This window comes from Nilaparvata lugens, chromosome 1, assembly GCF_014356525.2.
Source record: "Nilaparvata lugens isolate BPH chromosome 1, ASM1435652v1, whole genome shotgun sequence".
Classification (NCBI taxonomy): Eukaryota; Metazoa; Arthropoda; class Insecta; order Hemiptera; family Delphacidae; genus Nilaparvata; species Nilaparvata lugens.
In genome coordinates, this window is record NC_052504.1 from 14,723,024 (window position 1) to 14,737,667 (window position 14,644).

The 14,644-nt window shown below is 34.6% G+C and overlaps 1 protein-coding gene across 3 annotated transcripts in view; it reads right to left on the reverse strand.

The window, feature by feature from the left end:
- LOC111048226 (stress-activated protein kinase JNK) overlaps positions 1–14,644 on the reverse strand; it is a 98,705-nt gene that overhangs the window by 1,073 nt on the left and 82,988 nt on the right. For all 3 annotated transcript variants that reach the window (XM_039431381.1, XM_039431370.1, XM_039431375.1), the window contains 2 exons: positions 12,627–12,709; positions 2,100–2,263 (listed from right to left, as the gene is read on the reverse strand). In XM_039431381.1, the coding sequence (XP_039287315.1) occupies positions 2,100–2,263; positions 12,627–12,683 (221 nt within the window). In that variant the 5' untranslated portion in view covers positions 12,684–12,709. The remainder of the gene's footprint in view (positions 1–2,099; positions 2,264–12,626; positions 12,710–14,644) is intronic.

Below are 14,644 nucleotides of genomic sequence, written 5' to 3' on the forward strand. Positions count from 1 at the left end.
AATAATTTCTCCTATCCCATCTATTTTCAAGTTTTAACCAAGTAACATTTTTAAAGCCTTTTTTCAGCATCCTTAATATTATTTTGATACTATTCTCCTAAAGATCTGTGACAAGCAAGACAATCGTATTTTCAGAGCTGATGGGAGAAATGTTTTCCACACATTCGAATTGCTACTCTAATGCATTTGAATAATATGATAGCCTACATCTAATGCTTGCACATCTAATAACAGTGAAGAATCTTCACAAAGCAACTTTTTAAAAATATGCCTATATTCAAATTAATATAATATAAGAATATTTGAACTAGTAGTTCTGTGAACAGTAGACCTCACGCAGTATTCTCATCCACAAGTACATGATTGAAACTGTAGACCTCATGGAAATACAGCAATGGACTGGCTTCTCCACACATCTGTGTAATCACTTGTCAGCTGATTTATGATGAATACTTCAATAGTCTGATTTTCACTCTAATATTAGCGTATGAAGGAGGCTCCTTTTTCCTTTTATATTATCCTTGAAATACAAAATTTCCAAAAACCTTGTATATACGTCGACGCGCAATTGAAAAAGGAACATACCTGTCAAATTTCATGAAAATCTATTATAAACATTTAAACATTAAAACATACATTAAGAGAAATGCCAAACCGTCGACTTGAATCTGAGACCTCACTTCGCTCGGTCAATTTAAAACTCATATATATATATATATATATAATATATATATATATAATATATATATATATATATATATATATAAAAGCGAAATGGCACTCACTCACTGACTGACTCACTCACTCGCAGAACTAAAAATCTACCGGACCAAAAACGTTCAAATTTGGTAGGTATGTTCAGTTGGCCCTTTAGAGGCGCACTAAGAAATATTTTGGCAATATTTTAACTCTAAGGGTGGTTTTTAAGGGTTTAATGTTCGTCTTTTAGCATGTATATTCTTCTTATTCTTTTAATTATAATTGAAAAATTTCCTTACCGTATGTTAATATAGAACTATAATCTAGAGAGAGTAATTCTTCGAAACAGTTGTTAACTGGTAACTAAATTAATAATTTTGTCAGGTTGGCATTAAGTTGAGTTGACTTTGTTAGGTTGGCACCAAGTTGAAGATTGAAATGCATTTATCGCGGAAAAATTGATGGGCACTGCTACTTCAATCAGAGCTACTATTCCTGGGAATATCGCCTGATATGGCGAGCGAAGCGAGCCCGCTGATCTAATTTTTTACGGGGGTCCAGGGGGCGGAGCCCCCTGGCTAGACGGATATGGCGAGCGAAGCGAGCCTGACGGCTAGTCATTTTATATTATCAACTATCTAAATTCAGGAGAGAAATAGTTTTAGATTAATTCTGTTGTTTCTCCCCCAATCACTGTTTTGATTATGTGCATGTGTATGAGATAAATAAATAAACTGAACTAAATAACAATTTATGATTTCAAATGACATATTTTACTTTGCAACTTCCAGATTTGACATTATTTCCAAACTGCATTCACCCAAAATACAACAAATTCCAGCCAATCAATTCTTATTTTATTCTTATCTTGTGATAAGTGTTTGATTTATTAACCTTTGATTTGTTACGTTATTAAATTTTGGCAATTCACAGCAATTCATTTTGGAACACACTAAATTTCATCTATAATGAGGTGGAATGTATCTACAGTGAGGTCCACGTTATAATAGCAGTGGAGAAAGATGAAAGAACTACGTTTCCGATCCTCTGTCTTGTCTTCTCTGCCTTCTATAGATGGTAGCTGATACAGGTTTATTGATGTAATATTAACTGTTCATCTCGTTTAAAATAATCAATTATATTTTAATAAGCAAGAAATTATATTTTTCATAATTTCATAATTAAGACGGAATAGTTTGTTAATTAAAATTAATTCTACATTGTTAAAAGACAATCTGGCTAAAGAGCAATGCGAGAAAGAGATAGTGATCTGCTTTGTTGAATGATAGACAAGGATAGCAGTACCATTGCTAATCAAACACTGTCATTATAACACGGGCCTCACTATAGTGCATAGATCAATCAAGTGGAAGAAGTATGATATGACGGAGGATACTCACCAAACAATACCTTGAGCTCCAGAGCCGATGGGCTTCAGATTTTGATATCGTTTAAGAATAGTGAACTTCGTGTCTCCAACCTCCACAGTGTAGAACAAGGAGGACAGCCTAGATGACATCTTGGGGCTGAGGAACAGCATGCAAGCTGGAGTTGTCACCAGCACCTAAACACACAACAAACATTCACAAAATATCAACTGAATTTATGGACAATTGAATGAAAAAGACTAAGAAATTGTCAAAAAACCACAGATTTATTGATACTTAGAAAGACCGGTTTCGGTTATAACACCATTGTCAATCTCTGATAAACATGTCCAAAAACAAAAAATCTCTGATTTTTTGACAATTTCTTAGTCTTTTTCATTTAATATGAATAATTACCACAGTATCAACTTCTCAACTACACAAAAGTTATGGACAATTATGGAAGTAATCATATTCCTCTAAAATATATGTGATTTATTATCTAGTGATGAAGTAGTATTTTGATAGGGCTACTACATTAATGGTCAATTTTAGAAAATAGCTAGTACACTTATATTTTGAAATAAAATGTATTGAATTTGCTTAACTCAACTCAACTATTGAATTTGCTTCAAGAATTTAAGAGAGGAAGAAATTTTCATAACCGACCATAAAATTCACGTCAACCTTCAAAATTCAAAATTTTCAAATCATTATTCCTGGACCGAAAATCAAGTGACGAAGCAGTGTGTAATTTAATCTCAACCTTTGGACAGCATTAACATTTTATCAAAATTTTTGGAGAGATATAGTACAGGTTCATCCTATTTTCCCTCCAATGTCATAATTATTAAGATTAGTGTTTTGTATAATAAATGAATGAAAAAAGTATAAAGACCATTGGTAACAGCAAAAAAAGTATTGATACATCTGATAATTGTTCTTGATTATGGTGAATTAAATATTTTTGGAATTCTCAAATATAAGTGGAGTGTGTTTAATAGTGATTTTAATCACTCATTAATATCTATGTTATTAATCACATTCAAATTAAATTAAAGATTGTGTCTCTGGTTCTAGTATAAAATTAGATAATATGCACTATTTTATTTGTCAAAATTAGTTAAGCTCACAAACATCATTGAACCAGAGTAAGAAGTTGAAATGTACTTGTATTAAAATGCTGAAAGATTTCTAATATATTCGTTTGGAATAAGGAGGCATGAAAAGACATACACTATGTAATGGTAGACTGGTAGTGGCAGGTGATATATACTACAGGAAGAAACTCACACATGAGAAACACTTCATGCAGAGAATATGCTGTATTGGAAGGTTTAAGAGGATATTTAACACCAAAATACAGATCATGCACTTGAATAAATGAATACACAAACAATATGCGAAACAACAATGATCAGAATTTGCCTTCGAGTGCAGACGCCTTTTTACCGCAGCCTGTTGAAATATTTATCAGGTGTGGAGAAGAGGACAACACTTTATTCGAGTGATTTATGCAAGGGCGATTATCAAACTTGGAGCAATAATGTCCCCTGGTGAGAATCGTAGTCGAATTTATCTCTCCAAAGTTCCTCTAAACTCGCATTAGACCAGCCGTTTCATTCTACATGTGAAATTCAGTTGAAAAAGTGCTTCGCTGAACGTTATTAGAACTTGGAAGAGCATCCATTCAGGATACAAGTAGTAGAATGGGAGGAGGGGCGTTGGAGGCACTATATTTGCAAAATACATCAACATTCTATTTCTTGAACACTACAAGGAATGAATGATGGAGATGAACACTGAAAGGAATGAATGATACACTGAAAAAATCAGGAGGAATGAATGAATAAAGGATGATATTTTACCTTGATGAATTGCAAGTTTCAATGGAATTTATGAGAAATAAGTGATAAATAATTGTTTAAAGATTATTTTATTCTCTATTAAATTGCTGCCAATAATTGTTAGAAAATATTGTATTCTCTATTAAAATTCTATCAATCAGTTAGTAGAAGCGGTTAATTGACAATTTGCAATTCGATTTCTCAATATAAAAATTGTACTTTACCATTGATTCAAATAAAATTTGAAAGTACAATTCACCTATATTGCCACTACACTGTCAATTTACAATAGTTCGCATGATGTCACCTTTATGAATCAAACTATAATAAAAATAAAGAATATAGTGAGATTCACGTCATAAATTCAACACCTGATTAACATTGGTTTGCTATCCTTGTCTCCATCAGACAAGGCAGACAAGGCAGCTATATCCTTTTCTAGTTCCGCGCCTTTGCCAAATCGTTTCTACAAATTAATGCAGTAGTATAATGAATGAACTACAAAAATATTTAATCTAAATTTTGAAGATTCAATTAAATCAAGAAACCAAATATTTTCTATGTGAATATAATATAATTGATCATTATTTATTTATAGGATAGAGCAAATAATACAATAGTCAGAAAAGAAAAACACACTATTGCCCACAACTTCTTCTATTTCTTAATTTTGTCCCAAACCATCCAAATATTATGTCGGTTTTGACAAGAATCATTAATAATATATCAGGGTCCTGTTTCATAAAACCTATAAGTCACGTAATACAGGAGAATCACCATTCCAATTACATGCTCAATATAGCCGATAAAATCAGCTGTTCCTGTATTACAGGACTTCTAAATTTTTATGAAACAGGCCCCAGGGGATAACTTGAATCACTGCTACTGTACCCACTACAGTATAGAAGGCGGTGGAAAAAGATAATTTACAAATTTTCTGTCCTATTATTTCCACTGACCTTATAACGTGAGTGTCACTATAATAAAGTATACATGGCCCTTTAAACATTATCCTGCTAGAATGTTTATAATATTTGTGTGAAGAAGAGGTAAAGTGTAAAGTGGAATGTACCTAGGAACGTAACTACTGTGTTCTAAAGATTTTCACTCCCCAGATATCGAGTTCAATATCCAAGGAATGGACGCTTGAAAAAGGAGCTGTATGAATAAACATGTTAGAACCGAGGGTAGCTGGCAGGGACGAAGTAGTCAATAATCGACAGAAATCAATAATATAATTTGGTGAATGAATGAGGAAGGTGGAACAAACTAACGGCGAGGTCCGTCGCTCGCCTGCCCGCAATGCAGTGCATTCCTCACTCAGTTCTCATTCTCACTGACCACCTCTCTTTCGCTCACCTACTCTATTCTTAACTCAAAACCCCACACACCTACACGTCTCACTCTCGCCGCCGCCGACCAACTTTCCAAATAACAACGTCATCTCTCAATGAAAATGTACGGCATTCAACGCATTCCATTCGCAGGCCACTGACTGTCTCTCTGTCCTGTTTCTATTTCTACAAAGCTACTGAACACACGACATGGACATGAATGACAGACGGACTTGCGTCAACAGCCCCATGTCACGCAACAAAGGGTCGGCTACCCCATCAGCTACATATGCCTGCAACTCATGTGCCATCAAATCAGAACTATGTGATGACCATTTTAGGCAAGAACAGCACTCTGCAATTCGAATTGATTATGAAATAAAGTATTATTATTTATTTTTAGTATTATAATTTATTCATTTATAAGTCTTATTTATTGATTATTGTCAGAACTCTGCAATTCGAATTGATTGTGGAATAAAGTATCAATACTAATTGATTATTCAAGTAACATACTGTGAATGGAATAAAATAATGATTCTGTAATAAAATTATTATGGAACATTTATTTCTTTCAGAAGGAGAAAAGTACATCTAGATAAATAGTCTTAGAGAAAGCTTTGATAGGAGGCATCTGAAGGTAGCTTTATAACAGTCACTCAGTCATAGTGGGATGCCAAATATAGTCAAAATGTCCTGAAAATGAAGGCAGAACATAGTCAGATGCCCCTGCCTGCAACGCAGTCCAGCATTACTTCACCTTCCCCTTACCTTCATGGGGTAGCTAACATAGCTGAAGACAATATGTGGGGTATTAACATTTTAACGAGTGAGAATGTGTAAGCTTGAAACAAAACTAACCCAAAATCATGTTTATTAATTTTTTCCAACAAGTAAACAGATATAATACAAGTATTGTTTAGAAAAAAATATTATTCACATGAAAAGGGCTTGGTAATCATAGTGGCAATGAACTTATAAGGATGCTCGACATAAAAAAAGTGACTCCAATATACAATGAAAATTGTTAGGTTGTCATTGATTTAGAAATCATTCAAAGTTTCCTGATATTTCCTGTACGGGGAACGGGAATGTACCCTGTACCACAGATTCCAAGACTCACAAATTCTAGTCTGTAACTGTACTGTACTCTAAATGTGAATTGACTCCATGAATTTCAAAAGTCCAGTGGATACAGTATCATATATTTATTTCTGAAATTATCGAAAAAGTCTGAATAATACTAGCATATTGCAATTCATATTGTAATTTGAAAAGTCCAGTGGATACAGCATCATATATTTAATTCTGAAATTATCGAAAAAGTCTGAATAATACTAGCATATTGCAATTCAAAAGCAAAACCTAGCCCCTAACCCATCCTACCCTTAAACTGACTTCTCACTAATCCCTAGTATGCATGTTAACGGTACGAAAAATTGATGCTGTGAGACTTGAAGAAATGAACTCAACTTCCTATCTGTTCCAGTATCTCAAGTAATGGTCGAGAATTAATAAACTGAGGCCCTCCCCTAACATCTTTATCACAGATGTACTGTACTCACAGTGATAAACTGTCAATGAAAACATTGTAAACTAATATTTGCGAGTTCAGCAATTAACAGAGGATTGGAGTCATCACTTTTATGCACAAACTTTATGTTACTGTTGGCTCTCCTCTCGATGGAACGACTGAATAGTAATCGTATTGATAATAGATAGATTGATAGATGGTACATCTTTCTTGATCCATGAGCAAATATATACATGCTTAAGATCATGTCAAAATATTAGAACACCTTCAAACTTAATAGAGTACAAGTACATACAGTCCGTACAGAATAACTTTCGACTTGGGAGGCATATGTGCAGCAGAGAAAGCATACAACGGAGGGGGGGAGATACAGAGGCGCTGTGTTGCCGTTCTGAGCCGGCCAGCGTTCTCCAACTTCTAGCGACTGTTCGCTAATGAGTCAGACGACAGACTCCAATCGACAATTATTGGCAACTGCGCTTCTACCTATGACTCTATTAATCACTGTAATTGGCTGATCTCCCTCCATTTCTCTGCGCCCCATATTCTTCCAAGTCAGAAGTATTTTTGTACAGACTATAGTGGGTAAATAGTCTAGTGTTCATTGAGTAGTTACTACTGACTATAAGGGCCGGTTTCCGAGCTCGGTATTTTGCCAAGTTCTAGACTTTAAACAGCTGGAGACAGAAAATTGGGTTTCCAAAAAGGGGCGTAGTCGCAGTTTTTATGACAGTGGTCTCAGTTTTTATTTTCTCATTTATATAATTGGAAACGTTTTTCCTTAACGAAATTAAACATTACTAAACAATTCAAATTGCTGAAACTTTACACATTTTTCTCTTTATTTTATTTTGTGTTCAATTTTCTAGTTTTTCGAAATTGAAATCAAACGTGACTATGACAATGACTACGACTACGCCCCTTTCGGTAAGCTAATCATCTTCTGACTCCAGCTGTTTAAAGTCTAGAACTTAGCCAAATCCCGAGCTCGGAAACCGGCCCTTAGTGATATAGTCTGGTAGTCTAGTGACTATTAGTCGTCTAGAGATAGTAGTAGTAGTGACTATTCAATTAGTGAATCAATAGTCAAAGTTAATTAGTGAGTTAGTATGCCTACATGGTTGTAGAGCAGATATACAAATTGTATGCAGACTATTAGTTATTAGTACATTAGATTAGAGTATGGAGCATCTAATCATAACAACCCAGATCTGACGAGCATCTACTAGGATAATGTTTATGTGAGCAGTTCAGGTAGAGAGGTTTGCCTATTGCCATTGGCCGGGTGTGAGCAGAGCCGTCGGTCGGGTCGATAGAAGGTGGCAGAGGCAGCAGCCACCTAAATTATTCTACAGAGACGCTTTTCCACGACAAGGTCGAGACAGGCCCACCTCCTAATACGGCTGCAGCTCAATGAAATTGTTCTTGCCGCATTTACTACTCAGAGCTCAGCTCCCAAGCCAAGTAGGCGGCATGCAAATACTCCATGCTCAACCATAAACAAATCTACATTTACAATTTTCACTGGCAGAATGTCACTGACAACTTCGGGATGAGTTACTGTAACTTAGTTTGTCATTCTATGCTAAGTAAAGCACTACATTACGTTTAATGGAAATTGAGTGTCTTATACTTATAAAATAGTTACAGAATACAACTTGATTTACAAATTTTCAAATGACATTGGTTCCATTGGAAGGGATATGTCTGATAGATGGATAAATAAATAATACTGTAAATATCTTTGAATAAATAATATTGTAAAAAAATGTAAATATCTTTGACAAAGCGTTGAGTTTCTACTTTCGACTTGAGGCTCGCGTTTGTGGGTTTGTAAGTTCGAGATAAATTTTTAATGGCCAACGATATTGACTGAATCCTTCATTATTTTTGAGGATATAACAGAATATAATTGAAAGTATATAAGAAAACGGAATTGCAGTAATTTGTGCATTTTTTATGCAATTATGCACGCAATAACTCAATGCTTTAAAAATTTACAATTATTAATACAGTATTTTTCAGTTATCAGTGATGATTTAGTAAAGTATTTTTATTTAATTTGGTTTTCAACTTTTCTAAATTCCTAGTTTATTTGGACTCAAAATTGGAAAAAATCATGAAGTGTAAACATAACCTATTTTTGGGCACGTTTGTCGGTCCCGGCTGAAGTATGACAATCGTAAGACGGCTTAAATTATATATTCAGGCGGTGGGACCTTCCCGCAAGGGACTCCCCACCAACAAAAGCCATACGAATTTACTTTACTTAACCTATTTTTGGACAATTTCTATCCAAATTTGGGAAAGGAACAGTTTTGGGCTTTAAGCCTGTTGTTCCTTTTCCAATCATTCAAGGTACAATGATATTGTATGTATCGATGTATAAATAAATAATTTAACTTTCAACTTTAATTACTGCATTTCTCTTGACTTTCCTCTGCTACTTGAAGGAAATTTCCAGTTTTGACACATCATTTTTAGAATAGAACTAAAGCTGCCCACATACGAAAGAACCCTAGTCTTTGACTACGTTAAAACAATGTAAACTATTAGTTTTGCTAAAGAATATAACGATGATTTTACAAGTCACATTAATGAGAATTAGTTGAAAGTATCTTAATCGGACTCGTGAAAATAGTGATCGAGTTGAAAATGCTATTCAAATCGGCATACAATCCACTAAATCGGCATACAATCACAGATGTGTTCTGTTCAATCGTTCTAAAAAAACTCAATCAATTATTTTTCATTCATTAATCATGTCACTTGGCGTTTGGTACAATGCATAGAACATAGGAAAGACTGCTTTGACAATAATACCATTGACAACAGTGTTTTCAAGTCAACAATAACTACAATGCAAAGCATCGCTAGTCGCTGGACTTTTTCATTACTCGAAATGTATTAGCTGGATGATGATAATTAATGATGGAAACTAAACGAAACCCTAACCTAACTTGGGCAAATGAGAGCTTCTCTCCATCCAGCCACAGCTTATCAACTCTAGGATGAAATATTCAAGAAATTTGATATGAAATTCTCCGGAGAATTTGAAATTCAGGCGGTGGAAGGCAGACAAGTTTTCCACATTCATTAGAGCAGCCAAATAAAGTTCTTGAGCAGGGCACCAAGTCTAGTCATAATATAGCTCCGGTGGAATGAAACCCTCGTAATATGATTATTTGAATGCGGTGGCTCAATTACACTGGAGGTAAATCCTAATTAGCGAGATTAGAGAGCAGAAATGAAGAGTGCTGGTTGAATAGACTGGTTGCTTATCCTGAGCCTAGAACAGCCCCCCTAGTGCGCTTTCTCACCCTAGATAGTATTACTATAGTAGTGCACTATATAGATGAGGCATCTGTAACGAGCCGTGAAACGAGCGAGTTTTGAGCCGCTGCTGAGAAAATTAGATAAGAGACGAGAGACCCTATCACTGATTCGTGTCGGAAACGTAAAACCATCTCGCTATCTTGCGCGCTTCACTAGCTATGCAGCTTTCCTATCATCTGCTTGCTGCTCTCTCAATGCATCGATTGTGCATCGTGCCTTCATGGATAGCAAATAGGATGCTCCGTCCTATATATAATAGCTCATCAAGAGGAAATTTGCATTTCAATGTTGTAAGAGTAAAATAGCAAATACATTGTTATTGGAGCTTACATTAGATTAATCTTGCTTCGATTTTATGTTGTTTGTACATGGAAAATGGAGAGACTAGCTACCGCTGTTATGAATGATTTTTTTAAATAAATTTTCTTAACGATAACAAGTATAATGGCGCAATTTGGGACATAAAGGCTTGATGTAGCAATTCCATAGTTGTTACATTCAACATCTATAAAGTGAATAAAATGAAAGACGAAAAGTTAGATAAAGTAGCATAAAGAAGACGTAAGTTCTAAACCAGATTAATTCTGCCATTGAATTAATGCTTGATTATAATTTGTAACCTATTTCTTTGAGGTAATACAATTCTTTATCGAAGTTCAGGAATGTAGGTTGTGAAGCCATACAGCACATCATTGATTCAAAATGAATGGGAAGGTATGCTGAACATCAGTAGAAATGAAGCATTTTGAGCTAATACTCGAAACGGTTCTGAGCTCATTTTGAGCTAGATTTGAGCATTTTAGAATAGAATAAATTTAATATATTTGCTATTTAGTCTCAAGAAATGTTCGAGTTCGTTTCAACCTATTGTACTTCTAAAGTAAGAATATCATCATTTATATATTTTATTGATGCATATATATTTATTTAGACACAATCAAAGCAGCCCAAGTCCGATCACAGCAATTTATCAAACAACGATTCGCATCATGATTTTTCGTCACTGGGCGGTTGAATGATGATCGATCACCAACGAATAATTCTATTTTGCAACTGGCTTCAAACAGTATGGAAAATTCAACACAGAGCCAGGTGCACTAGCAGCTAGCACTAGTAGATGTGGATTAGATTGGCCAGTCGCCTATCAGTCATCTCCCTCGCCTTGTCAAAAGGACCCCCCTCTACAACTGTGTCCCTCTATCCACCCTCACCCACAAACACCCACCCGCATGGCAAGCAGCTCTATCCGTTACAGCTTGATTGACAGCACTAGTCCTTCCTTATCCCCCTCGCCGAAATGGCTAGTGTAAAATTTTCCCCTGCCGCTTTCCGCTTGTCTCATGCATATTCATCCAGCCTTTGCCGGCGTCGCAGGCTGCTCCTGTTTACCTTGTGGCCATTACCGCGTGAACAGATAGTTTCCTTTCATGAGCAGACTGCTCTCATCCAATAAGCCACACCGCAAGCTGGCTCCTACTCTACACGCCGCACCATATTGCAGTAATCGGCACTATCACAATATTGGTTAACAAGAATGTTTAAACATGATACAGGATGAAGATCTAATTAATGTCTCAAGTATAATAAACTTAATGAGGATTTAATTAATGCTTCAAACTGTTAACATTTCAACGGTGATTAAATGACAGTCAAATGCCACGAGAACCAATCAGAGAAGCGGAAGTATAATAAACTTAATGAGGATTTAATTAATACTTCAAACTGTTAACATTTCAACGGTGATTAAATGACAGTCAAATGCCACGAGAACCAATCAAAGAAGCGGAAGTATAATAAACTCAATGAGGAATGAGGATTCAATTAATACTTCAAACTGTTAATATGTCAACGGTGATTAAATGATAGTTAAATGCCACGAGAACCAATTAGAGAAGCGGAAAACGTATCCAATTATAAATTAACCACAGTTAAAATTCAACAGACTCTTCTGCAACCGGGCCAAGAATTTTCATGTCAATCGAATCCTAATATCACAATGACGGAGAACGAAAATCGATGAACTTAATCCTCGGATGAGGATCATTTGAAAATAATGAAATTGATGCCTTGTAAGTAAATAACTAAGGCCCGATTTCTAGGATGGACTACAATAAGTTTCAATCGAATCATAGTATACGACAATCAAATCCAAATAACACAATGATGGAGAAGAAAATCGATAAGCTCAATCCTGAGATGAGGATCATTTGACGATAGTAAAATGAATGCCTTGGAAGCAAATAACTATGGTCCGGTTTCTAGGATGGACCACTACAAGATTAAATCGAATTTTAATACATGCAAATCAAATTTGAAGAAAGTAAAACCTTGTGAACAAATAACTCTACGAGTTTCAATCAAATCATAGTACATGTCAATCGAATCCGAAAACACGTATAAAAACTTGTCAATTCTTCAATTAATTTGTCAGAGGCATATTCATGTAGCCTTACTCTCTAAAAAATATATTATTCTAGTTTGATGATGATTGTAGGATGACTGGACTGACCGTTGGTTCAGGTTCATTGTGAGTGCGGCAGGGACAGCAGTAGGTCAGCAGACGCATGTGGCAGCCAGCAATGCCGCCATCTCCTGAAAAACAATTCATTTCAATTAATGAAATTTATAGAAAACTGAAAATAATAATAATATAAGGTAATCTTTATTATATCATATAACAGATAAAGGTGTCACGTTATTCTTTATATTTAAATAACGATTAGCCTCCTGCTTGGCATCAGTCGGTAAAGCATGAGATTTGATATAATTAGGTCGTGGTTTTCTAATAGTATTCAGTCTTAAAAAATCTTGATAGGCCTAGATATGGGCTTCTCCTATAACTCTTGTAATTCAATAAATAATAAATATATATAAATGATACTTATACTATAGTGTTGAGGAATAAAAAATAAATTGCACACCATGAACGTTTCATACATATATTACACAAATAATGCAAAAATAAATCGAGGCAAGAAATATATAAAGAGCGATAAAAAATATAATATAAAAATAGAACAATAATTGAAATCAATAAAATATCACAGGCTAACTTTATATTCTAGATTTATGGCACGAATCATTACCATGTGCCTTTATCTTAAAATCATATGCATTCTTTTGCATGTAGCTGCGATATGCGCTTGCTAATACTTGTCGACTTGGACAATTCAATTAAAAATATGTGCTTTAATATCAGCTTGATAAATTAGCCACTAATAATCCAAATATATATATATTAAAATCTCTAGTACTTAGTAGATTTCTTTGTATCGAATATATATATTTTTATCTCAGGGTGCAAGATTCGGCACCTGACGGAATAGGTAGAGCCATTCATCTAGTGAATTAGAGCTATAACAAACTATCGCAAATTATATTGCAAAAAATTAAATATTATATGCATATGTTTTGATAGCCTAGATTTTGTACTTCTTTGATTTAATAGAAATTTCTGAATATTGATCTATATTTTTCTTTCAAATAAATACCTTAATACTAATTTTACTTGCGCAAGTATTACTCTTATTAATTTCTTAATTTATAATAAAAACCCTTTCGGCGAGCTAGCTTTGATTATTAGATTAATTCGAAGCACTAGGGCGCCCATCACTAATTCAATATTAATCACTCACGTGTCGAAAATCTTCTTGTAAGCCGCCGATGTCGATCCAACTCCATGCGGTCCGGGAATATGGTAGCCGGAATCGTCTCCTCCAAGGGGTTATAAATTTAATTAAAAATGAAAATGACTTCTGCTTCACAATAGCATCACGAAGTCTTTTAAGAAATTTAATAATTCAATTTAACTTTAACTTTTACAAAATCATTAGTAAGGTACTACGCTCTAAAATATTTGGGGTCCTCTTATGGTGGCATTTGGCTGGCGAGTGCTGGTTCTCCTTTCTCAAGTTTTACAGATCCTATTTCCGACTTTCAAATTAGCATAAAATTTAAATATCTTAGTCATCCGCCATTTAGGTTCAAGTAGATCTTACAAAAAATGCCAAATATTGCTTAGATTGTATGATTAATAATTTCTTCGCTTTCGAGCCATATCGATAACATAGACTATATAACAATCCAACATAGATTTCGAACATTTATAGAAATATATAAATATTTTTGAATTGGCCTACAATTGCCGCCTATTAACTGCCGTTTTACTATTGGTGCATGCAAATTTTATTCGGTATTCATGCGCCTGGTACCTCTTATTTCCTGAATACATTAAATTATTTTTATTTGGTTTTTTATTTATGCTCTTTACATGCTAGCTAATATTCTATACATTAATATTAATTCCATGCTACCTAATAATTAGCCACGTGGACAGGTGTTTTTTCACATTGCACACCATCTGATTGCAATAAAGCTCTGCCAAGGGGTTTTGGTCAGATTCTACGTTCCTCGGTTTGATCGATCTCTAGGTCACCGATCCGTGAATACATGTACATAACCTCAATCTTCAAATATTTTATATAATAATCTATTTATGAGCAATAAAATTCCTTCAAATCCTTTTTA